At 44.9% G+C, this 27,681-nt stretch overlaps 1 protein-coding gene across 1 annotated transcript; it reads left to right on the top strand.

The window, feature by feature from the left end:
- Nucleotides 1–1,914: 1,914 nt before the first annotated feature.
- On the top strand, nt 1,915–27,647 carry LOC119647271. Its single transcript, XM_038048164.1, has 2 exons — nt 1,915–2,002; nt 25,535–27,647. The coding sequence occupies exons 1-2, from the start codon at nt 1,915–1,917 to the stop codon at nt 26,911–26,913; spliced, it is 1,467 nt and encodes a 488-aa protein (XP_037904092.1). The 3' UTR covers nt 26,914–27,647.
- The last annotated feature ends 34 nt before the right edge of the window (nt 27,648–27,681 follow it).

A 27,681-nucleotide genomic window follows, 5' to 3' on the forward strand; every position in this document is an offset into this window, starting at 1 on the left:
ACCTTTCGTACCTGAAGCGTCCAGCTTCCGGTTTCCCGACTTGTTGTAACTTGAAATAGGCTCTGTTACCAGGTGACGATCGTTTTGATTCTGGTATGAAATAATTGAGCCATGTTTTATCCATCGTCATATATTGATGGATAAATTCGGGTTTTTTATTGAGGAAGAGCTTCAAACACGGCTGAGAATCGTCAGCTTGTTGTTGTTTTTAGTCGATTTTGAGTTCGCGCAGCACCCGCTTTGAACAGAGCTTTCGCATACCCGAACATTCTTGAGCTATATGTCCAAGACGTTCCCTTGATATCTTTTGAGCCTCACCTATCTCAATCAACTTCACTTTGCGGTCATCCAAAATTATTTTGTGGACTTTTTTGATGTTTTCGTCGGTAACAGCTTCTTTGGAGCGTCCACTGGGTGCATGTCCTCGCACAGCAGTCAAATTTGTACATGTGTTGAAGGTCAGGGTTAACTAAAAAACCATATGGATTTAATACTGATAACGCCATCTGTGTGTTAGCTTACGGACTTTTCAGCTCATCTGTTATGCATATAATTCAACCAAGAGCTATTTGTTTCGATTCTTGTATACCAGTAAATGAAAACACGGATTAATTGTAAACTCAAAATCAATCATTAACCTTACTATTTCAGTGTATGTCCAACGAAATATGTTCGGGGTAGATTCCCATTTTTCCTTGCTATGGAACTGCAATTCATCAGAGCCCTTATAATTATAATTCCCAATTATGAGACCTCTGTTTCTAGTTTCGCCTTTTGGGTGATGGCGCTTGCGCTCCCCACTGAATGGTACTATGGTGTCCTTGATTGGATTGATACGCAGCCTTGCCTCTAGTGATTGTAAGGCCAGTTTGGAATATATCACATAGAGTATCCTCATATTTCTCCTACAGATTAAAGCATCAGCGTGACCCTAGGCTTGTATTCCAGTATTTTGTATCTCTCCTAGGAGTTTATCAGCTGCCATACTCCATATATACGTTATGTGAAGCAAGTACATGCACAAATGCTTATTTCGAGCAATAAATACTAATATAGAAATAACTAATAAAAAAGACTAAACAGAGACAGATAAGAGGATCCCATACAAACTCCCATTCATATGAGCTAATTTTCTTATTATAATGATGACGCCATGCACCTCTAACAGTGGAATAAATGCACATGAAATAGGAAAAATTACCCTTTTATAACTTTGTTAATAATTGTTGGATTTCACATAAACTTTCCCAAAATATTCCTTATATTAGCAGTTCTACGAATGACAAATTTTGCACTGAAAGAAAATATCCTATCTCTGGCTAGGCGAAGGTCGATAGAAACCCCGAACTACCCGTTCCTTTTCGGAGTTTCACTTAACTGCTGTCAGAAGGAGAGTCCAGAATCGACTTCTCCCGGTCTTAAAGATGGCGATGTAAGATTTAGATGTGCTAGAAAGAGGTGCTGCCTTGATGGACACTTTTCAGCCAGTTACGACCAGGTCTTTGTTTTTTATTGTCATCAGGTGAACACGGGGGGGGGGGGGTATACCCGTGTGATTTAAATGTTCTACCCAACTAAAACTCCTTACACCAGTATGCAACTTTGGTCACGGGAGGAGTAAGGTCCGCTTATGTTCCTATCAAGTTTATTTTCTCCATCTCTATATTTTGTATTCAACGGCTAATATTCAGAATAATGTAGCTTAAAAACCTTTTAAATAATTTTTGGGATCTGCAACTAGTAACCTTATTCCCACTCCAGGCTGTATATATTATGTAACCGTCATACATCCTTCCCATTTCGTATCTGAGAAAGGATCGCCAGAAATTAGCTTATCATGATTTGATTAGGATATTTTTCGATAATAATTATTAATTTTTTTTACACTTTCAGGCTTAATGTGTTACACTAAATATGGCAAATGACCGTCACAAAATATACATCGCCATAATACTCTTTGGAACTGTTATAGATTCGATAGTTGCAGAAAACCAAAAGGACGGTAAGTAATTATTCATTATTATTTGAGTTGAAGCCATGAAGCGTGACGAATCGAAATCGTAAAAGGGTTAAATTGAGACCACAAAACTAAAAAAAAAAAATAAAGAATTAGAATTCTCATAGCATCACAATTGGCAGACATTCACATATCTAGCCTTATCTGCCTTTTTGTCTGCTTTTTAAATTTTTGAAGAGGTGGGAATCATAAGACACTGGCCTGGACATGCCAATGAATTTGAATTCACTCATCGCATTTCACTCTAGGTTAATCCGATCATAGAGTTGGAAGCCTCTCAATCTCTTGACATCCCAGTATCCTCCACACCAGATTTTCTGATACCAGTACTTCTCCTAGGGCTTCCTCTAGGTTAAATTTTTCCTTTCTGACACAAATTTTTGATAGTGGTAGAAAACATGCTCTGAGCCTTTTAGAATTCCGTCGCAGTTAAGATAATCAACAACTGCCCCGTTTGAACTGGTACAAGTACTGCCGAAATTCTCTACATCCCCTGAAAAATTGAATGACGTTATAATTGGCTTTGCCATGTCGTCTCTACAAACATTCCTTGATAATAGGGATCAGCATATGTGCCCACCGACCATTCCGAGCTTTCCCAACACACTTACCATCCATTTACAGACCTCTTCCATTCCGCATTCTTCTTCTGCGATAAAGAAGAGACCCGTATATAGTCGTCATCTCATCTGCCATGGTGTCAACTGGCATCATTGCCGAGATGGCAAACGTTGCATAATCTGAGACAGTTCTCAAGATAGAACACACTTTTAGAGCTGTCCTTCTATAGACTGCCCTCAGTTTATTACCGCTAAATTTGTTCTGAAATGCAAGGGCCTCCTTTTCAACAACAAGGTCTACGATAGATTACTCAAGTAGTTTCCACACAGTGACCAGAAGATATATGGATGCGTAGGAGGATGGCTAATCTGGATTTTTACCGCCCTAACTTCTATCGCTTCCATGCTGCAAGAACTATTCCCTCGGAAATGCACACATAGAAAATCTAGCGAACATGCCTGGTCTTCATTTCACGGCCAACTTAAGGGCTTCATTTATGCCGTCCAGACTTTACCATCGTTGACCTCTAACAGTTGCTCTCTGATAACTACCAGAACGGCCGTCACATTCGCTGGAAGCTCTGAAAGCCCCTAGATTTCATACCCCGTTTATTTTCGCCCACACAAAACAACTGGCCGTCTAACGCCCATATCACCGCTACATTAGTCAAATCTGTACCCTTACTCACTTAGGCTAATTTCATACGTATAAGGTTCCATTCGGTTCAGTTAATTATCGGTTTAGTTTCGATCGCTGCCAACATATGTGAAACGGTGTTTCCGTTTCAATTCGTTGTCTATTCGATATCTAATTGAAACCGCATAGTGCCGAATGCTTCCACGACAGGAATAGGTTTTATCAGGTTTCAATACGGTTCGAAATTATGTGGGAACAAAAAGCTATCAAGGCCTTCACACACGCACGGTTCAGTTTGGTTTTGAATTCACAATGAGTGGATGTTAATTATAAATTGTTTAAAGTCATCGAGTTCTATTTGGGTGAAATTAGTAGTTTACCTCCTACCGTTTGTGAATCGTATATGTATGAACGGATTTCATTCAGTTCGGTTCGTTTTCGGTTGTGATCGAAATCGTAGCGAACCGAATGGAACCATATACGTGTGAAAGAAGCTTTATAATGACAGTTTCCGCTTTGAAATCGTACGTGCTCTGCAAATTTATTTGAGTCAATTTCAATTTCTCATTGCAATTAACCTCTTGCTAAATACCGGGCATCTGGAACTTCCGCGACTCTTATCCTTCCTTATTCTTCTTTTCCTTCGTAACATATGCATTTGTTATTCCTATTGCACTCTTTGGACATGCATATGTCCTTTCTCCTCACTATGACTTCTTGGTCGTGATACAGTAGACGAATGCTCCAAGACCTATATACATAGACGACACTTCCGGCTCAGTTGTAGCGCTTGACCCCCTTGTGGGAGTTTCGTGGGGGTTGCGGTTACGTTCAAGCGAACAAGAAACCTTCGAGCCCCAAACGGGGTGTTGCGTTTCAACACGGGTGCCGTATTCTAAAGTTCGGTAGAGATTCAGGTAGGTCTTGCATCTACCAGTATAAATAAATTGAGCCATGCACTCAGTATAGACTGGTACCGTTGTGCCTTTTTGCGTAAGCCATTTGTTGCTCACGTGTTCACCCAAGTCCAGGAAGGAGCTGTCTATCTTTACCTTCTCCAAGATCTCCGAAAATGTCACCTCACTTGTTGTTTTTAGATGCGGCGGATCTTGCCCATCTACTGTCGCGACACCGGTCGACAACAGGGTAGACATTTCTCCTCTGTGTAGGCTGTCTTGGTCCATCTTCTAATGATATTTAAAATTAATAAACTAACAAATTATATAATAAGCCACTGAGCACAACAACGGCCATGGTACTTGTCCGAGTAATTATTACTTATATACACTGTTCAGGAGAAAACAACTAGAGTTTACTTTAGGAAAGGGAACCAAAACTCAGTCTGCGATTGATCTCTTGTGACAACGCAACTGAGCCGTCGGCTCCGGTACTACACTACACGCTCAATGATGTTTTTGTCTCAATGTAGCACTATGTTATGATGTCTGTCTGTCACACACACTTTTCTCAGGAACGGTTGTACCGATTGACACCAAATTTGTTGGGAAGATGGGAACTGTAATCACTAACACGTGTAGCGGAGCTCCGAAATACCCTCCATATCGATATCTGCTAAAATAAAAGTTAATAATAGTATGTTTTTTAAATTTACTGCCAACCCTTCTTAAATTCATCCTAGGTCCATAAAATATAACGTTAATATGGAGCCGCTTGCTGGAAAGTTTGGTGGAAATCCTACTATTATCAACAAAGTTACTGCAGGTCAATGTTTCCTCTTTTGCGTCAAATTATTACCCCCTAAGGCATTAAATGTCAGTACTACATCAAATTGAATATCCAGTACGTTCAACATATATAGACTACGAGTTTTTTATAAATAAAACCATCGTGTACCCGAATATTATTACTTGAAACATCAACAAAACCTTTGATACCTGAAGTGCCGAGCTTCCGGTTTTCCTGACTTGTGTTGATATTATATACACTATTCTCTTGAAGTTGTACCTAGATAAATCCTACGCACATAATTCTCACCCACTGAAACCACTCCCACATATCTGCTTCCCCGCGAAACTACAGAGGAGGAAGGCGCCCTGGTTTATACGAGCACAATTAAGTCACGCGTCCGTTGCGCTTTCCACGCTCGATCCAGTTTATGCCGCTTTTCGTGTATCGCAGTTACTGTTGCGTTTACCACGCTTCAACTTAGTTCCGACCTAAGCATCTTCTTCATAAGATTATACATTATTATCTCGGACGATTTAACATATTGTGCTCCGAGTCCTCGGGTGTAGCAGCGCATTCGGGATAGTCTGGGGATTCATCCAATGCGAAGCGACCCAAAAGAATTCCCGTACCCACGGCGTCCCATAAGGAACTTTATTAGGTGGTGATTAAATTCTTCGTATTTTCGCTTGATCCAGCTTTCAATACGCAGGATCCGGGAATAGAATGGGTTCGTTGGCCTTTTCGGAAATATCCCACCGTGCTTGCCATCTCTTCCACAGCTCTTCCCTAGTGGTTTTTCGAAAGCCCAAAGTCACAGTACCAGAAGGCAACACATGTTTTGATCAAGATTGTGAAGAATAAGGAGGCCGGTACTCATACAAGTCGAACAATAACTCGGAAACCAAGCAATCTCTGCAAACAGGTAATCGGTAATAGCCGGCCGACGAGGCACGAACTGCGAAACCCTTCAGTGATGTGACCAGGAGTCGCTTGTATGTGGCGCTGGCGGATAATAATCCCGCTAGCACCAAACTAGTGTCGGAGGTGTGAACCAGTGTTGGAGCCAGGCTATCGCAGATGACCAGCAACCATCTCCTGGACTGCAAAGGAGAATTCATCCGTTAATACGATTCCTCTCAAGTGGTCCATAAAATATTATATTACGGTTCCATGCTGTAGCATTCAAGGGCCAGTTCTGCAGGGACTTTCTTCGTTCGTGCGTCGCTAAGATCAATCATTCCATAAGACAAGATCCCCAGATCGGTCGCTCGCCACTGGTTGCTCAAAACCCGCATGGGTAAAGAAAGTCTGATCCAATCCCTGCGCCATTAAAGTCCCAGAATTCCCATCGACTACTGGGTGGTTATCATGGATCAGGAGGAATCCCTTCTGCTCCATATAAAGGGAGCGTGCTTGGAGCCACTGAAAAAGACGGATTACAAGTTACATTCGGAGTCAGGAACGCAAAGGTGAACGTGTTACATTACGCGAAACCAGATAATGATTTAGTTTCAGTAGACACCCTTAAAGAGTTGATGGAAGTGATGAAAATCGACGGTCCGAGGGGAACTGACGAACCTCCTACTCAAGTAGATCATGCTAAGGGTAGTGCAGATAAATCTTCAGCACTCGAAGTGTTCCTCAGATAATCTCTTGGTCTTCCTCCTAGAGGAAGACATTGGCTTCACTAATACAGGAGCCCTGAATCGGAGGAAGCCAAACCAACAGAAGGAGGAAGAAGAGCCTGTATGCTTTTCTGTATCTGGACCTGAGTTCCTGTAATTTAGCAAAAATATACACATTCTAGTATATTTCTTCGGCTTACATAGTTCAGCTCTGCCCAAAGAACTACGATATTTGACATCCACGATCGCAGCAAAGAACGTCAACCTGTTGATAGGCTGCGACGCCAATGTAAGGCATACGCTTTGGAGCAGCTCGGAAATCAATGAAAGATGTGAGTCATTCTTTGATTTTATTGTTAACACAAATCGATAAGTATGCAGCACTAATGTTCCATATTCCCAGCGCGGAGAGCTGTGATTGTTAGAAGGAGGTCCTTGATGTCCCCCAACTACCCGGCAGTGACCAGAGATTGTGGTCACAAAATGAATCCGTATCGTAAGAGGACCGTTGGATTAAGTCAACTTGACAGGTACCCATCTTCTAAATCGATGGGATTGACCAATGTCGCTAGTGCATGCCTTCGCGGAATATCCATACACGAGGCATTTGAAGTCCCGCCCTAGTGAGGTTTGTTCTCTTAAACGCCAGACTATCCATCCAATCCGAATTTTCCTGCCGCTAACAACTTCTGGGCTGCCTAAACTATAGCTTTATCAGTTCACCGACCTAAAAAGTCCACCTCGATTGAAAGGCAGACTTCCCGCAGATTACTTGGCTTAACAAGAACACAATATATAGACTGAGTTTATAATTTAGATGATATGTTAGATTACGTAGTGCTTCTCATAATTGTATCACTCAACGAATATTACATTTTCTCCTCGTTTAATACATGCGTATGAAAATCCATAAATAATGATTATTATAAGTTGTATCTAGCATGATTCCAAAGGACCCAACAAGATGAAATGTAAACAGATTTTGAAAGCTAATCTAATTGAAATCCCCTCAATCCTTATTGCGGCAAATCACGTCGACTTAGCTTTCATTATGCTTCTCATTTGCCAACTAATATTTCAATTATGTCTAATATAAACATAAACATGCATTACCCTTGCATTTTAAATAAAATAGAATAACCAATAAAAGATTCAAGTTTATCCAGATTCACTAATCTCATGAAACCACAACAAGTTCAGATTGCAATGTTCAAACCAACGAAGACATTTAAGTTTTTCGTGAAAGTGAAATGTTTTTACTCAACGCGTACGGACACTGGATAATGTTATGATTACGATAACGATAATGATAGGGATCACTCACATTTCAATCTGAAACAGGCACCAGACCGGCTACTTCTGTGATAATCAACTGAAAAACTAATAAACTCAAATGTAATAGCATTTTATGAAAGTGAAAAGTCTAGTTGGAGGCACATGTGGTATCTGGACAGAGAGTGGAGTCGTTCAAGAGGTAATTTGAGATTTAGTGTAATAGCTTATTACCATGAGATAAGATCATAATGGAGATGATTTACAACAAAATTGTTGAAATTATGCTCATATATGCGGAGGAGAATAGTTTGGGCAGAAGGTTTAATTGTACTTGTTGAGGCAATGAATGGGAGGAATGAACCCCTTAATCCGACCTGAGAGAAAACTCATCTCTCTACATAATACGATAGCGGAGTATCCAAAGAATACCAGGCATAGATACCCCAACATACCTATTAATTTCGAAATGATTCTTCTCTCACTTTCAAGTTGATGGTCATTATAAGAACTCAAGAGCACTCCAGAATGCATCTCCTCCAGTTGACACGGTCTAGCTACTGCGATCCTTGTTCATGAAATCTAGACGGCCAACACATTGCAGTTCACATCATCTCTCCTTCCTTGATTCGTCCATAAACTTGTTTCGTTAACTTTAGTGAGAAGGACCTTATGGTTCAAAGTCGAATTTCTTGATGTCCATTGTCGGTCCTAATAAAAAGGTCTCTACCCAGAGGCACTGGTCTATTTACTTGCCTTTTACCTACCACGCTAATTTGTTCCGGAAAGTAAGTTTTCCCCATAATACCACCACCAACCCCAACCCCCCGCCTTCCGGCTAATATCCAAGGATATGAACTGGTCATAAGTTCTCATTCGCTTAATAGCGGGCTGACCAGTTGAGGAAGGGCCCCCTCTTCCATACCTTAGCGAAGATACCTTAGTTCCCAGACCACTTGTGTATAGACGGTATGTCCACTTTAAAAAAACACTCAGGAAATAGCTAACGGTTTCATCCAGGGCACCTCTTGGGGCCATTTTGTTCATGTTTCCGCTGCTTTCGTCTGCAGATTTTCTCTACATGTTGATACCTTCCAGTTCGGCAATTTTCGAACTTTTTCCTTGAAATTTATAATGCTCCTCTTCTTCAAATCATATATAACCATCGTATAACTATACTTCTCTTTTCATAACTTTGTCAAAGCGTGCCCAGCAGATCTCCATATTGCTCCAGTAACATCTGCCACCTACTTTGTGCTATCCTACCTATCTTTTAGGGATGCCCTTACTCCTACTAAAACATGGAATGCCTACATCCAATTTCCGTGCTTTTCATTTGAGTTCATTTGCAGCGTAAATCAATAGCGGTCTCCTTCTCTAGATAAAAATTCCTTACTGAATTATCGTATATACAGTACTCATATTTCGGGTACCATTTTGTTCCTCTCTTTGGTTAGAAATCTTATGCACCTTGTCACGGATAATTTCTCCCTACACATATGTCGCTTAGATTCTACCACCATCTTTAATTCCTTATGTTCTCTATAGTATTCAGAAAAAGTACTAATTTATACGGACGACAAGTCAGTAGACGACAAAATCGTAACACGAATTGAAAAAGAAGCATTAAGAGCAATGATTCCCCTTGCTAAAAAAGGTTAGGACAAGAAGACTGTATAATCATATTTAACTTCCAGCGCATTGTTCGAAATTTTATGGTGGAAAAAAAACATTGCACATCTCTGACGTCGACGGTAATTGCGGGAGAAAAATTCCCCCCAAAAGGTCTAGTTGTAGTGTCGTGTAAGTGACGGAGTGTATTCATGTGCGCCTACGTGGTTGCGAGCACATGGCTGCAGAAATGAGATGAGGAAACTCTTCTTCTTTTTCTTCAGCCATTGTCCCGTTCACAAGCGGGGTCGGCTCGTCGTGATCGGCTTCGTCATTTGGCTCTAACAAATGAGATGAGGAAACATGCTAAAGAAAATTATCTAAGCGCCGTCGGCACACCGAGACGGATCAGTTACCCCACCCACTCGTCGGCCATCTTGTTCAGAATGTTGGTGATTATAGCCTCAGATTCGTTTCTGGAAAATTCATCCATTTTTTGACGTTTAAATTGCTCTTGACTTGAACCACCCTTAACCATCCGATGTATCTCTCGTGTTCGGCATGCATTGGAGATCGGGAAAGCTTAAAGGTGAATTTGAAAATTACTTTGTCTCAATCTCTACTTTCTTTTATTCATGTCGTGGCTTTCGAAGATTTACCGCTGGGCACATGGTAGAAGCTGCCATGAGTCCGCGAAGGATTTTAAAACAATTGGCCTCACCTGTTTGGTGTTGAAGACTCTGGAGCGCATCCCTGGGCGTCAAAGTACGGAAGATTATGCAGAAATCGCCTTTCTACAAATCTTAGCACGATTACCTCAAAGTCAAATCCGCAGAGCCTGCTCTTTACGAGATAATTAGCACATTTGTGCGGTGGTTACACTTCAAGAAACATGTAGATATAGAGAGCGGTCAACAACGTTAGTACCAAAGCCATCAAGAAGGCTCCAACGAAAATAGGATTGAAGGGATGTCTTCAAGGCGTAGGGCGTAGTATCCATGCTTAGAACCAGGATAATCTAGTCTGATCTGGGGGAGGCCACTTGACAAGGGTTGTGAGTAGGACACCCCAGAGTAACGCCACCTGTTCTGGTTGATAGAAGTGGATGCAATTCTACCATATTGGATAGGAGCGGCGTGAAGGCGGCGGTAGCCTGCCACTTAGTGATGCTGGTGTAGGAGATTTTCCCCTATATTATGTGCGAAATTGGGGATGGCTCGTCGAAAAGGGTATGCCTGCAAGATTCAAGCTCGGCAGAAATTCAACCAAACAAATTTTGTTGGTGCTATTTACCACCGAGGTAAGGATACCCAAATTTCACCTTCTATGACCAAATAAACATGGATTGGCCTTTTCTTCTAGATGGAATCTCTAGATTGCAAGTTAATTTCGAGATTAATCATGGAATGACTTCAACGCTTGCAAAAGGACCTTCGTGGGAAAATGGGGTCTACCGCTAAGGATGATTCCTTGGATGTACCCAGCCGTCGGAAAAAGCCCTACGGGCATAGAAGCTTATTAGACAAAGGACGACAGGAACTCTGGGCGTTCCTAACGCACTACGCGACACACATGGCGCGCTTCGGGAGTCTAGCCCTCCTATAAAAAGATCCAATCACGATAGCTTTTGAGGCAAAGACGTGCAGTATAACGGCAGTTTGCACAGACCACTGGCCAATAGGAAACTAGGAAACTATGCCATAGTTCATCTAATAAATAGTATCCACACTCAGTGAACTGGACTTGCGAATGTATTGGGGAAGCTTATACGTAGACACCATAGGCACTAAACTACATATACATACTGCCAGATGTTGAGGGTCTATGATGTGGTCCATTGAGTGTGGGTACTGCCTATTAAATATACTGTGACTATGCCACCACCTGTGCGGAGTTGCCAAATCTCCCATCAGGCGCGTCCCTTCGTGCGGATAAGGGAATGCTCGGCGAATGTGTCATGGGCATGCATATGCACGCATCCGGAGATGTGCGTGTATGGGCATGCTTATGCGCAGGCCGGGTAGGTGGGAAGTAAACGCCCACCCGTGGATAAAAATTGGCTATGGGAAGGACACCCAGAAATTAAACCAAATATGGAAGAGGAGAAAAGTAGTTTTTTTACGGTGCAGGGCTTCGGAAACCCAGTGCCGGCGGTTTTTGGGAGTGAGCAAGCGGGCTCCCGGCCGTCGATATCCAACGACCGCAGTGCCTCAGTAGTGGGAAACTTGGCTACTGTGGCATCTAATGCTACAAGAGATAATGGTGGATTGGAAATTAGGTCCACACCGGATCCCTTTAGGAGGAGTTCGAAGCTTGGGAGATCACCACCGAGAACAATGGTTCTTTTTGGTAGTCGAGATTCGTCGCGGGACTCTGAAAGAAATACGAATAGTCCCTTAATCGAGATCATTCCTTGTGGCGCAAGGCGCGAAAGCAAACGAGAACATACCGGAATGGCGTTCGTTACTCTTGGGGAACGAATAAATGAACTGTGTGAGTTCATCAAGGAGAGGCGGAATATCCATCAAAATATTCGAGCCTTGATAAGAGGCATTAAATTGTCTTATATCAAGGCACTCGAAGAAAAGAATTCCCAAGCGTCAGTTGGCAAGGTCACAAGGGAAACGCAGGTGACGCCTCCCCGTGATAAAGCAGGCGGGAAGACAGGAAAACGGGCTAGAGACGGTACCAGCGAGCCTCTTGGACCACAGCAAGCCCCGAAGAAGAAAAAAGCCTCTTCACCAAAGAAGGCGGAGTCGGCGAGAGTACCCGCTAAAGTCGGTAATCTCACGATTGCAGCCACAACACCTACAAAAGTGGAAGAAACCAACGCCCGGAGGCCCGAACAATGGACTAAGGTGAGCAACAAGAGGAAAAAGGACAAAAAGAAGCTCCGCCCGGAAATAATAATTATTTCCAAGAAGGGAAATATGTCCTATGCCGACATTCTGCGAAAGGTGAAGTCAGACCCGGAATTGAAGGATTTGGGGGATAATGTGAGCCGTATTAGGCGAACACAGAAAGGGGATCTGATGCTGGAGTTAAGTAAATCCGCCGACAAGTCGGCCGATAACTTCCGCGGGAAGGTGGAAAGTGTACTTGGAGAGGAAGCTGAGGTAAGAGCTCGGAAACAGGAGATAGTGGTTGAGTGCAAGGACCTAGATGAAGTCACCTCACGGGAGGACATCTGTGCTGCGCTAAAGCAGCAGTTCAACCTCGGCGATATAGACCAGAGTGCCATAAAAAGGATGAAGAAGGCATATGGTGGCACACAGACCGCTATTATTAGTTTGCCGGCGGAATCAGCTATTAAGTTGATTACCGCGGGCAAGGTAAGAGTAGGTTGGGTCGTGTGCAGGCTCAGGGAACAAATCTCTCTAAAAAGATGCTTCAGATGCCTCGATTTCGGCCATTTTGCGGCGGCATGCACTAGCCAGCATGATAGGTCGAGGAGTTGCAGGAAGTGTGGGGAAGAGGGCCACCTCATCAAAGATTGCACCGGAGATCCACGGTGTATGTTATGCAGTGGGAAAGAGGGCGTGGACGGCCGGCATATTGCGGGAAGCAGCAGATGTCCGGTATATAGGAGGGAGCTGAACCGCACAGGAAAATGAGATTGATACAAATCAATCTCAATCACTGTGAGGCAGCTCAGGACCTGCTCTCGCAAACCATTCGAGAGTCGAATGTCGATGTCGCGGTTATTTGCGAGCCATACAGAAACTACGGCGGTGCGACTTGGGCGGTGGATGCGTCTGGCAACGCCGCAATCTGGGCGTGCGGAAGACAGGCCATTCAGGAAGTCATGGCCCCCCCGGCAGCCGGTTTTATAAGGACGAAGGTCAACGGTGTCCATATTTACAGCTGCTACGCTCCTCCTAGTGCAACCTTAGCACAATATGAGGAGATGTTAGACAGTCTGGTGTTGGATGCTAGAGACCGCAGCCCTAAAATCATTGCGGGCGATTTCAACGCGTGGGCCCTGGACTGGGGAAGCCGATCGACGAACACCAGAGGTCAAATTCTGTTGGAGTCATTTGCGGAGCTGGACATCGTGCTGGCCAACGTTGGATGCGTGCCCACCTTTCGAGGAAGAGGGTCGGGTTCGATCGTTGACCTGACATTTGTTAGCACTTCACTGGTGAGGGGGATGGCTTGGCAAGTGAGTGAGCACTACACCCACAGTGACCACCAGGCCATCTTTCTCCACATTGGGAACCGGGGAAGCAGTCAACGACGCTCTGGAGGTGGAAAGGCTAAGGCGGTTGGCTGGTCTATCGGAGCTTTCGACGAGGAGATATTCCTGGCCGCATTGGAGGGAGCCCATGATCCGGATGGAACAGCGGTGGAAAGGGTCACACAGCTGTCTCAGCGTGTAACCGAAGCATGCGACGCTACGATGCCACGACGACGTTTGCACCACGGCAAGAGGCCAAACTACTGGTGGAACACGGAGATCGCTGCCTTGAGATCCTCTTGTCTCCGAGCGAGGAGACTTTCCCACAGGACAAGAGGAAGGCCGGAGCACCAGGAGCGTGAGGAAGAATACAGGGATCTGCGAAGCAACCTTAAGAAGGCCATTCGGAGAAGCAAGCGGGAATGCTACCAGAAGCTCTGCATGGAGGCTAATACGAATCCGTGGGGTACAGCCTACCAAATTGTAATGAAGAAGATCCGCGGGCGAAAATCACCTCAGGTGACATGCCCACGGCTCTTGTTGCAAATAATTGCAACTCTTTTCCCGCAGCAGGAGCAGGACGAAAGAGAACCCCAACTGGCAGCTCAGCAGGACGTCTTCTCGATCCCTGATGTTACCGAAGAGGAACTTTGGGAAATCTGCAGACGTATTGGGGACAGCAAGGCTCCGGGATTGGACGGAATTCCGAACAGGGCTCTGAAGGTGGCGGTCAAGGCCAGACCAAGGTGGTTCGCAAGCACATTCGAATCGTGCATGGCGGAAGGAGTGTTTCCCGCCCAGTGGAAGAGGCAGAAACTGGTCTTGCTACCGAAGCCTCGAAAACCACCCGGCGTGCCCTCTTCATATCGCCCTATTTGTCTCTTAGACACCATGGGGAAGATGTTGGAGAGGGTGATATACAACAGGCTGCTCCCGTTCATCGAGCTTGCGGGTGGTCTTTCAGAGCGGCAATATGGGTTTCGGCGAGCCCGTTCTACGGTCGATGCAGTAGCAAAGGTCGTGGAATTGGCTCGAAATGCGATGGCCATGGGCAAATGCTGTGCTCTGGTGACGCTGGACGTCAAAAATGCTTTTAACTCAGCCAACTGGGGCTGGATTAAGGGCGTTTTGGCCAAACTGGGTGTTCCTAGCTACTTGGCTCGGCTCATCGAGAGTTACTTTTCGGATAGACTTCTCTGGTACGAGACGGACGACGGGCCGAAGGAGTACATTGTGACAGCAGGTGTGCCTCAAGGTTCTGTATTGGGACCGCTGCTGTGGAACATAATGTACGACGGAGTGCTTGGCCTTAGCGTGCCGGAGGAGACAACGCTGATTGGTTTTGCGGACGACTTGGCGGTAATTGCAATTGCAAAGCATCCCGAGGACGTGGAGCTTTATGCAAATGAAGCCATTCATACCATCAAGTCATGGTTACGAATGGCCAAGCTGGACCTGGCGGACGAAAAGACGGAGGCGGTCCTCATTACCAACCGTAGGAAGAACAACACGGTTACCATCCGGGTTGGTAATCGTGAGGTCGTCTCAAAATCGGTTGTCAAATACCTGGGGGTGATGATCGATGCCAAGCTGAGTTTCAAGGGACACTTGGATTATGCGCGAGAAAAGGCAGCAAATGCCAGCTCATCCCTTGCAAGGATGATGCCTAACGTGGGAGGGCCGAAGTATAGTCGCAGGCTACTCATCGCGGGAGTGGTGAGGTCGATCCTGCTATACGCGGCCCCTGTCTGGGCGGGAGCGTTGAACCACGCGGTCAACCGGAGGAAGATATGTTCGGCATACCGGCCAATTGCGCTAAGGGTGTGCAGCGCATTTAGGACGGCGTCGACGGAGGCAGTGTGTGTTATCGCAGGAATGATCCCTATAGATCTTCTAGCGAGCGAGGCACACTGGCTCTACGAAAAACGGAAGGCAAATCCAGCCGAGGTGAATGCGGATTTCCGAAAAGCCATCAGGAGAGAGTTGTGTGGCAAGTGGCAACAACGATGGGATAACTCCGACAAGGGCAGGTGGACCCATACATTGATCCCGTGCATCGAGAAATGGGTTAACCGAAAGCACGGAGAATTGAATTACCACCTGACACAGTTCCTTACGGGACACGGTGGCTATAGGAAGTACTTGCATCGCTTCGAGTTGGACGAGTCTCCCAACTGTCCTGAATGCGGTGCTACACTCGAGGACCCGGAGCACGTTATGTTCTATTGTCCCAGATTTCTACAGCAGAAAAGGAGGTTGAACAGCATCTTAGGGGCGGACATCAAGCCCTCCAACCTGGTGGAAGAGATGTTGAAGTCGGAGGAAAACTGGATGGCGGTAAATGAGGCAGTAGCCGTGGTGCAGGCAAAACTCCTGGAGTTGGATCGAGCTCGGAAGGCGGCGCGACGGAGACGTGACATGGACGAGCTGGTATAGCGAACCAGAGCCTCCCCCGCGAAGTAATACTTCACGGTGGTCCCGCGGGGAGGGGCGGAAGAGTGGGGGTGGTTTTAGTGGGTGTGAATCCCACACACTGCTGCAACCTGGCGCAGCAGCGTCTTTCTAAGATTTCCACCTCCATCCATAAAAAAAAAAAAAAAAAAAAAAAAAAAAAAACTATGCCACCAAACTTGGCATACCCTATAATTCGCATTGTCAGAGATGCAAGTCGAAACCCTCAAACACTTCCTTCAGCTCAGTTCTAACTACAGCCGGGCTGAACAATAGGTGAACAATTGGTTGTGGGGACCTGAAAGAGATTCCTGATTGTGGGGTGATCGAGCTGCTGTGCTTCGTGACTCTGACGATCTGAAACGACACAATTCAACTTCCTTTCCGCCTCCTACAATTTGTAAATAGAGTTTGTAGCATCAAAACGACGCTAATTGAGCACGTCCATAGAACTGCTTCTACTTTCTCATATACGACATTGAATTCAATGCATTTAGTTACAAGAGCGGCTTATTTGTTGCCTTTAAGCTGGTATAACTTTTTGAATTTCCGTTGTCCGATCGCAGTGCCTACAAGTGGCAGGCCTATGTGCCGACCAAGTTGTTCGTTTGGGATAGTATTAGGCCAGCGCACTCCGATGATACGAAATGCAAATAGGGAGAACGCGGTGACCCGTCAGGCTGAGAACCTTGGTTTTATTGGGTGTTTACCTTCAGTCCAACTCTATTTACCCTCTTTCCAAATCCAAAGCCATTTGGGCAAGGTCCATGACTCCGTGAGAGAGATATCAGATGTGATCAGCGTCGTCGTTGAGGAAAGATGTCATCGTCCGTTGACTTCCTCCACATCCTCCGGACAAGGCAACATGAAGAATGTCATCGATAACAAAACGGTGGCAGGATACAACCTTGGCGGACTCCACTTTGGACCGCAAAATCCTCAAAGATTTTACCTTATTGCTACATGTGCCATTTTGCGCCATCATGCGTCGCTCTCGTAATAACTCTGGGAAAATTCTCGGGTTCCCAAGATTTCTGTTCGAGTGTAGTAGTAATTGCAGGTACAGCAATAAATAACCCTGCGGGGTGACCAACAAGCGCCGCGGCTTTACTCCATTTGAGTGCATAGATGGTCAAAATACTTTCTCTTCTGCTTGCAGTAACAGTCCCTATCCGCATACGGGACGTGGCCGACGACCTGTGTAGTGCCCGAGAAAAGAGCGGTTTTAATGGCGGCCCAATGTTCATCGATATTCTCAGGCGAGTTACTCAGTATATCTGCCGTTCGATCAGCAAGATAGCACTGCCAATATCGAGCGACAGCTGGATCACACAAGCAACCGATGTTGAACTTGGGAATCGCAGCTTTCAAATTCTACAGGAATTGGCGGAGGCAACACACAAATGAACGTAAGGAACCATCAGATGGTGATCCCCTTCGAGGCCGATGTCAGCACCTCTCTTGTTGCGCACATCCAACAGACAACTTCTAAATCTACTGCTGAGCGCGGAGTGGTCGATCAGTTGAAACCCTGTTGAATATATGGCAGGCCCCGTGCTCAAATAATGTGCATATAATGGCGAGGCGGTGGAAGTTACAGAAATCCACGAACCTCCCATCATACGGTCACCAAAACCGTGTTTCCACATCAAATGTCCGAGTAAGGTGTTGTCATAGCCCACCTTGGCATTAAGATCATCCATCACGATCACAATGTCACCTTTAGTAAGCCTCCCCTGAATTCCGTTTAATTGCTCGTAGAAAGAATCCTTTTCCGCTATATCGGAAGTCTCCGTTGCTGCGTAGCATTGTACAATTGTGATGCTCCTTAACCTGGACCATAATCTTGCAGTTAGAAACCAGCTCCCAGGTCAACACACCTTGCCGTTGAAGTCAGAAGCAATGCGACATGGGATTTGCGTCTGCGACCGCTTGGCTTTCCAGAGTGCAAAAACACATTGCCATTAGTGTGACAAGAGGGAGAGGAGTACTCTCCAGAGTCCCACCATTTTACTTCCCTAGGCCAGTTTATGTCGCTGGAATTCCCGCTCTAGTTGCAGAAAGCGAAAATTCTAAGGACCCTTGCAACCGTTATTAGATGGATATCGTTCAACGAGCGGAGGCACATAGCCGTCGAGCTCGAAGAGTGGTGCTCCGCGTAACGCTAGACGTCAGAACCTTTAATTCTGTAAAATGGAAAGACATTCTATGCACACTAGACAATACTTTCCACGTGCCGAACTGTATCTTACGGATATTAAAGGACTATCTGAGGAACCACTCCCTGCACTATGAAACACTAGAGGGTCAAAGGAGGATGGAGTTCACGTCGAGGGTAGCATAGGGATCCATCCTCGGCATACTGATGCGACGGGTAAGCGGATGGATGACTACACATGGTTCCAACTTTGCACTGGAAAAAACCGAAGTAGTCATCCTGACAAAAAGAGAATTCCGACCCTGCGTCCCATAGCGTTCGGCAAGTCGATAGTCGAGTCAAAACCAACGATAAAGTACCTCGGGCTGACTCTTGGCTCAAAGATGAGCTTTTTTGAGCAAATCAAAACAGCAGCGAACAAGGCTGCAGCTAGAGTTTTGGCGTTAAGTAGGCTAATGGCAAACACTAGAGGTCCTACGTCTAGCGGGCGACGTCTCCTGATGAGTTCAATGCAGTCTATCCTACTCTAAGGCGCAGAGATATGGGCTGACACTCTTGACAAGGAAGTATATCATAGACGTCTTGCGTAAGTAGAAAGACGGGGAGCTTTGCGGGTGGCGTGTGGGTACCGCACTGTCTCTCAACCAGCCGCGATAGTGATCGCAGGAGTGTTTCCCGTTGCCCTTCCTGTTAAGGAGCGTCAAGCCATATACAAGCTCAAGGGAGATGCACCAAGGGAGGTTGTTGCTCATGAAGAACGGCAACGCTTCTAGACAAGTGGCAGCTCTCTTGACAAAATAAAACTAGAGGCAGATGGACTGCTCAGCTCATCGGCAACTTAGGTGCGTGGCTGAATCGGAAGCATGGTGAGACTCTCTATTTCCTTATCCAATTTTTAAGTAGGCATGGAGGTTTTCAGGCTTACCTGCACAAGATTGGAAAGGTGCGATCTCCGGATTGTGTGTTTTGCAATGGAGTTGTGGATCACCCCCATCACACTTTTTTTCTCTGGAAAATGGGATGGGATTCGTCAGCAACTCTATTTAAACACAGGGGATCTCTCTCCAGACAACATTGTCGAAAAGATGCCGAGGAGTGCTGACAGGTGGAGCCGTGTTGCCCATTAAATTCGGGTGCTTCTCGTTGCTAAAAAGATAGGGCTCGACCGGTGGAGGAGCCGGATGGCAGGGGATTCCTTGAACCGACAATTCCCTTCTTCCTCTCCCCTCCCGTTGATGAAGAAATTCCCTGATTTGAAGGCTCCGCAAGGCGCGAGAGTTCAGGGTCTAGCCCGAAGTAATGTGACGAAGGGTCCAGGCTCTGACGATGGGGAGGTGTTTAGTTGGTAGTCTGTCGACTTGCCGAACCAGGAGTCCAACACTGTGTGCGTAACTGCATTCACCTTCCCTACCCCAAAAAAAAATCTTTTATATCGGGTCAACAAAGTCGAAAAGAATCCGTTCACTGGAAAGAGTCATATTTCCCATCACTGCTGAAAAATTCAAATTTCCCTTGCTACAAGAGCAAATAGCAGAAAAATTTAACAAAACATATAAAAACTTAGCAGTCAACTATTGGTATTAAAAATTCTAAGGCTGGAATCCATAAGTACACAAGCGTTCAGTTGACACTTACCTACTTTCTTAATTGGACAACTCTAAAAATAAATCTACAGATAACGTTCTTCATGGCTCTCATCTAGAATTCCACTGAATAAGTGCAACAGTAAACAAGAAAAGAATATCTTCAAATACAATTTAAAATTCCTCACACAATCTATCTACAATTCAGGTACTAAAACCACGTTCAAGTAGGGCTCAGTATCCATTTCTCAAGCATGTATCTATACTCTTTAGATAGCTTTTGAATCTTGTCTTCCGCTACTCCTTTCTGACAGATATCCACCTTCCACGTTGACCACACACATGCCTTGCTTAAAACAGTCAATTATTTTATATTTCTCTGTATTATTTGGAAATAGCCTATAATTTCGCCGATACATGATTGGCAAACCTCCCAAAAGATAAACAGAGGACAGTGAAGAAGCAGAAAAAGACACGAAATCATGAAATGCCTTACTTGAAAAAAAGATCGCTTGGGGGCATACTTGAACGGACCACAACCGTATTATCGCATTAAAACACTTGAAACGTATACTTGAATTTATGAGGACCCCATCGCCAATCCAGCTCTAGAGTTCAATTATGTTGACGAGCTTTTCTGTGTTAAGATTTCATGGTATCTGAATTGGTAATTACAATGTAAATTTGCTAATAAAAATTCAGCTAGTTTCACATTCTTGAATGGGATGGATCTTTATTTGGAAAGAAACTTGCTGGCAAATACAGAACATAGCAACTCCGTATTGTATCTTAATCTGGTAATTGGTTATTATTACTATTCTGTTATGGGAGGGTTGCACTGCGTCCTTAAAGAACTTTTGAACCCCTTTTACTGGTTATAGTGTAAATATTGATCATAGTATCTCAAGCAGGCCTATAACTGTCAGGAACTTTAGTATGTTCCCTACTTCCAGATCTTCCAGTTTTGCATCTGGTATTAAGTGTTCACCCAGATGCCTCGACCTACTTTGCACAAGTACCGGACACTGTCCCAGGGCGTGTATGGAGGTTTCGTCATACTCTTCACAAAACCTGCAGGCAGTGTCCGTAGATATCCCTATCTTCCTCTTCATTTCTTAGAGTCATAGCCATGAAACCGTTTCAGATTCCACAGAAGGGTTCTGGCCCGTGTAAAGGCGTCCCTGCTCCCTTCTTGGATAATTCGTCCGCAGCCTCATTGCTTTTCAACCCAGCATGGCCTGGAACCCAAAGTATCCAGACCTTGTTGGACGAGCCGAGTGTATTCAGTCTCTCAAGGCATTCCCATACCAGTTTAGCGTTCACCTGGTTGAACCTAAGTACCTTGATCGCTGTTTGGCTATCGGTAGGAATAGCAATGTTCTGTCCCTTGTAGTTCCTTTGGAGATTAAAGGAGGCATTTGTCTATGGCGTATATTTCCGCCTGGAATATGCTAATGTAGCTGCCCAGTGGCTCAAAGTACATTTTCCTTGCACCAATGACACCAGAACCCAGTCCCTCTACTGTGAAGGATCCATCAGTGTACCAAGTAATCAGTTGCTGGTTTAAGCCGTATGTCGCAGCCATGCTATCCCAGTTTGCCTTGTTACTCCAACGTGTTTCAAACTTCTTATCGAAGTGAAACCTCATTGTCATGTTATCCCTTGGTATCAGTAATTCAGGATACCGCCTAGAAAGAATATCAATCTCCCTTCGGTTTAGGCAGCTCCCCGCCTCACTGATACTCCCGGTCATCCTGAATATTGCCCTCCTTGCCTGCATCTGTATGTACTGATGGAGAGGGGTTACTCCCAGAAGGACCTCCAGGGATGCCGTTGGGCATGTCCACATTGCCCCACTGATACACACGCAAACCAGTCTTTAGAGCTTATGTAATTCCCTGGCTTGTGTGCTGAGTTCGGTTCTTTCTCCCCAGATTACCGCTCCATAGGTAATCACTGGCCTTACTATGGCAGTATATATCCAAAGTAGCATCTTCAGGCTGCAACCCCATTTATTTTCTGCTATGGATCTACAAGTCATCAGAGCCCTCGTGGCTTTTGGACAAGTGTTTCCGACATGTGTCTTCCAGAGTAATTTTTGGTCTAGCGTAATTCCCAAGTATTTTACCTCTGTTTCTCGTTTCACCTCCATATCATGCAATCTTATGGCTCTTAGGTGATCAAGCTTACGCCTCCTAGTGAATGGTACTATAGTGGTTTTGGCTGGGTTGATCCGAAGTCCCACCTTCCTGCACCAGGCACTAGTAACCCTTAGTCAAGTTTGGATTCATCACATTGGGTATCTTCATTTTTGCCCCTACAGATTAAAACAATGCCCTCCACCTAACCCTGGACTTGTATTCCAGTATTTATTAGCACGTCCAGGAGTTCGTCCACTACCATACTCCACATAAGCGGCGATAGTACCCCGCCCTGTGGACAGCCTGGAGTAGTGTTCATGGCAATAGAATTTGTACCAGTCGGTACTTCTATTTGCCTGATTTCTAGCATTTTGCCCATCCAGAATGCCAGGGTGTTTCCCACTCCCTTGCGACTCAGGGCATCTTGTATCTCTGTGTGCGATGTGTTGTCGAATGCTCTTTCAAAATCCAAAAATGCAATTTCTTTTGTTTCTATGGCCGAGGTGGGTGGAGGTACTGTCAGCTGATACAGAGCAGTTTCAGTTGACCGTCCCGCCCGGTAAACGTGTTGACAGTGATGTAGGAGATTACGCTTTAGAACGTTAGTTCTAATATAGTGGTCTATGACTTTCTCCACCGTTTTGAGTACGAACGATATTAGGCAAATTGGTCTGCAAAATTTAGAGTGAAAAGGATCCTTTTTACCCGCTTTCGGGACAAAGACCACTTTTGCCCGTTTCCATGCCCTTCGTATGTATCCCAGTGCTATGCTCCCCGTTACCACCCTCAGAAGAAACTCTAAGATAATTCCTAGGCCTCTCTGGATTAGTGCTTGGAGAATGTCATCTACTGCGGGAGATTTTGGTGGTTTAAAAGTTTCCACTGCACACCTTGCCCTAGCTTCTGACCACACCTCTCTTGCTAGATTCCAGTTCTCCTTTCTTCCCCTTTTATTCATTGTTGGGGTGTCAGGCAGAATGTTGTCGCCTGCCACCGTGGGGTAGGACACCGGGAAATGAGTTCTGAGAAGAAGGTGTACCGTATCCTCTCCACTCTTGGTAAATATCCCATCTTCTTTCTTCAAACAGACAGAGGATATTCCCCCGGACTTTGGCAACAGCCTTGTAAAGCATGGTTGCTTCTGTGATCTGTTCGATCCCTTCACAGAATTCCCTGAAGCTGTTCCGTTTTGCTTCCCTGATCGCGTTGCTATACGCAGTCAGTGCATTTTACTACCTCTACCAGTCCCCGGTTTGTTTTGCCCGGTTGAAGAGTTTTCGTGCCTCTGTTCTCATTCTGGCCAAGTTCCTATTCCACCATGGTACATTCCTTGATGACTTAACTGTCTTAGCCGGACAGCTGGCCTCTTATGCGTCAATGATGACCGTGTTGAGGTTTTCCACCACTGTTTCTAGTTCCAGTTCGCTCCTGATGTCACCGCCCCCTTGAAGGTGGGCAATGTTGTTGCTCAAGGGCGTTGCGTAGAATTCCCAATCCGTGCTCCTGAGATTCCTTATTATTCATTTTATTTCGGAGTTACTCTCAATGTCGAATCTGATTATCCTGTGATCAGACATAGAGTGTTCATCCGACACCCTCCAATTCCTGGCCATTCCATTCATAAGAGTATTTCCTAGAGTTATGTCTAGTACCTCCTGTCTAGTGCTGGCCACAAATGTTGGAGTGTTCCCTAAGTTATATATTTCTAACTTATTGCTAAGAATTAATTCAAGAAGGTACCCACCTCTACGATTGGTGTCGCTGCTTCCCCAGACTTCGTGGTGGGCGTTGGCATCACAGACCGCGAATCTTCCCCCGGTAAACCCAGGGCTTCTGAGCCAGCACTATTCCAATGTTCTCCTTGGAACTTGTCCTTGCAATTACCGTAAATGCAGCTTTCGCATGGTGGAGATTTATCTGGGCTATCTTACTGCTGACCATTGGCTCCGTTATTTTCTGGAGCTCTTCTCCACTATTGGAGTATCGCTCTCCTCCTCCGACATGGCGCTTTCCTGCACATCGCTATCCACCCTGAGCCCTAGGAGTCCTAGGTCAAGGTCGGTCAGCTTCTGCTCTTCACTGGGTAGCAGGTCTACTTTCCTAGTTGATCCAGTCCTTTCCACCTCTATGGCCTTCGACACTTCTTCGAAGACCTCGGTATGCTTTTCACCCGGTGTCTCCTCCGAGGTGGCTTTTCCCTGTGCACATGCACGGGTATGTTGCCAAATCGGTGGTTGATATGGCAACTCCGACGTTTGATTGCCTTCAGCGATCGGTCATCTACCACGATCATGAGGAGTTTACCCTTGCCCTCCACCTTGCCTCTGAAGACTCTCCATAGTCGGGTATGGAGATCTTCATTCTGTGCGATTAGGAGGCCCAAAAGGTCTTCCGTTTCTATTGTCGCGTCTTTTGCCAGAAAAACTGTCACCATGTGGGCTCCTAAAATATCATCCCCAGTACATGTTGACAGTTCCACCCAGCCTGGCAATCTAGGAACTATAGTTCTAATCCACTCTGCAGTGTCTTCCGTCGCGCAGTCCACCAGTATAAGGCCTGGTCGAAAGCGTATCCCGGGGAACAGTATGGCCAGTCGAATGCCCTTGGCCGCACTAGCATAGCTAATGGCGGGCTTTTTGAGTCCTGCCTTCACCCCTGACCTGCCCGGGTTTTCTCTCTCCTTGGGTTCAGGTTTGGATTTTTTGGGAGCATTCCTTTCATGCGGGCTGATCTCTGCTGCTCCCCGCTTTCTCGGCTCCGGTAGAGATGGCTTAGCTCTGTCCTGAGCCTTCTTAAGGGTTTCTTCTGGTTTCAGGCCTGCCTTCAGATAGCGCAGATACCATTTAACACTTGCGCCACTGAGACCTGTCTCCTTCCTGACCTCTGATATATTTATCTCAGACGTGCTTTTGCTTGTCCCTGCTTTTTGAGCAGTGGTGTTCGTTGATTGTTGTCCACGCAGTATACCAATGTTAACCTTGGATCCACTGCTTGACGTCCCAACTTCTCCCTTCTTGGGTGTAATCACCTGGCTCTCAGTATTTCGGAGGCGTGCCTCCGCCTGATTAACCAATTTCTGTGCGGTACGGGACCCCACTCTGTTAGTTTTCGTTTTCTTTTCTTTGTTGCTTGTACTCATTTGATTCCCACGAGTATGGGGGTTAGGATGTCCGCCGTGTCATAGCCCCCCATAGCACGGTAAGTCTAACTTACTCACTGAGGCGACGAGGTATCAGTGAGGCTCCATTCGAATACAGTCAGTTACCCCTGACTGCAAACTATCCAATGGGCACGGTTCGCATGACACACTGGATTGGGGGAGGTGTTTTTCGACTTCCCAGTCTAGATCTGTAGCATTTTGTTAATAATAGGATCACCTCGTACAGGGTGTGACTATCACCACTCACTAACGGTCTTGGTAGACGAGAGGCCTCTGAAAAGCCACGCACCGCCCCAGAGGAGAGACAGCTCATCCTCAAAGAGAAATTCGTTGGCCTCAGGGAGCTATGTTCTCCTGCAGTGTACTGCTTGACCCCTGGTGGTAATTGGTTACTCAAATAAATCTTTCGTTCTTTCAATACTAATTTATCTAATTATTCCTTTTTTCTTTCAGGCAATGTAGGACCACGAGCGCTATTCAGTCCACGAGTCGACTATAATGAATGGATGCCCGTAGGACGAGGAGACCCACTTAAAAATGATCCCACGTTTGACTACAGTCCACCCGTGTTAGATCGAGTACAATATTGGGGAAATTCGAACAAAAGCAAAGAAAAGAAAGATATTTTACTTTTAGGAGTAACTTCAAAACGATCTCACAAAAAGGAGCCAAAGCACAACACAATAATGCGTAGAAATTTCTTTTCACATCTCCCAACAAGACTTATGCCACCCCCAATGCAAACAATCTCGCCCTCAATGAAACATTCATCGACAGAAAACTACCATGGCGCCTATTACCATAATCATTACAACATGCCCAGTCAAAGCTGGTCCCACAATAGTATAAACTACGGAGATAGTAACGTGGAGGAGTCCATTAACTATGTTAGCGTATCACGTCCAAATAAGAATAGTATTCGCAACGAATATACCCAACACAACACACAACCCCCTAGGAAGCCATGGTTGCACGCTTTACTTGAAAAGGAGGTAACGAAACCTACCGCGAGCAACTATGTCATGCAGCCTTCGAAAAGTGTGTATGAGTCACATCCTCCACCTTCCTTGGAACCCCTAAATCCAGTTCCGTCCTCAACAGTCAGAACAACAACCAGCACTACCTCCACAACCTCCGAAGCTCCTTATTTTCAACCCACTGTCCTCCCTGAAATTATTTCACCAACTACAGATCCCCTGTTTGCTCACTATGATCAGCCACAAGGCAGTGTAGCTAGACCTATGTACCTTATAATTGAGGGTCATTCCAAAGTCAAGACGTACGGTCAAAACGACAACTCAACAGTGAGAAAACATATCCCGAAAATTGTCCCAATCAAGGCTGCAGAAGAATCCATTATAAAACATGTTGTATCCGAAGATGACACCGGGCATGCCATGGAAGTAATGCATTTGCATACAACACAGCCACCAACTCCTTCTACTACTCCAAGTCCATCTGCAATGGGAGATCTCTTAAGCTTGCTGGACTCCTCCTTAGGTAACTTTTTCCTTGGGGAAGATTCAACAACAAAGAAGTCAAAAACGAAGGAAGGCTCTGACAAAACCAAATCTGAAAAGACAGAGAAGCCTGAAAAACCCGAGGACCCTAAGGCATCTGTAAAGAAAGATGCGTCCGAAAAGTCAGATAACTTTGATAACGCAGAACGTGAAAGTCGCCAAATTTTCGACTACGACAATCTTCCTGAACCAATGCTTCGGGAGGAGGATGGAATGCTTGCTCATGACTTCCAGATCACCTTGCAGCCGAAAAACGCTCAAGGGGTGACCTTCGATACAGAGTTCGACTACCCATCCACGGAAATTGTTTAATTGTGCATCTTATTCAAAACAATCTTACAACTACAGCGAGCATCCTTTTTTAATCGAATAAGACAAAGATAAATTTTGAAATTCTTAGCTGCAGCAGGGATTTTGACTGTGAATCTGATTCTGTTGGGAAATGCTTTCAGAAAAATAGTAACATTCTACCGCAATTACAGTAATTATACATTAACATAGTTTACGTTCTAGATTTATTGTGTATTTAGATGTTTTTGTATTACCTTCGAAGATTGTGAGTATTCAAAATTCTAGATTGTTTTAGAATTTCGATTCATATATCTTTTAACCAGAGGATTACGTGTAGAGATAGCAGATGAACGGATTGATTTTTAAGATAAACTTTTCGAAATTTTGGAATCCGAAATTCAATTGGTTTTAGATATTTAAATGGAATATTTCGGTCAATATTTGGACACATTTTCGATTTTTCAAAATAACCTCCACATCATGGCCATTAGAAATCTTTTAATATAAATTATTATAGATATCACTATTTATTTGCATAGTTTCTAGGAATTTATTTATTTTTATTTATATATTTATGAAGAATTTCTAAAAAATGACATGTTCATGTCCATTGAAAAGATGGATGAAATTATTTTACCTTCCAAAATAACACTCATGTAGCAGTAAATTTAACAATAATTGTAGTAAACCATAAGTTATTTATACTTATTTATACAAAACCGTAATTTATGGGAGACATTTTTAAATAAATATGATTGAGAGCTACCCCTGCGTTTAAAGTATCTTTTT

This window comes from Hermetia illucens, chromosome 1 (assembly GCF_905115235.1).
Source record: "Hermetia illucens chromosome 1, iHerIll2.2.curated.20191125, whole genome shotgun sequence".
Taxonomy (NCBI): Eukaryota; Metazoa; Arthropoda; class Insecta; order Diptera; family Stratiomyidae; genus Hermetia; species Hermetia illucens.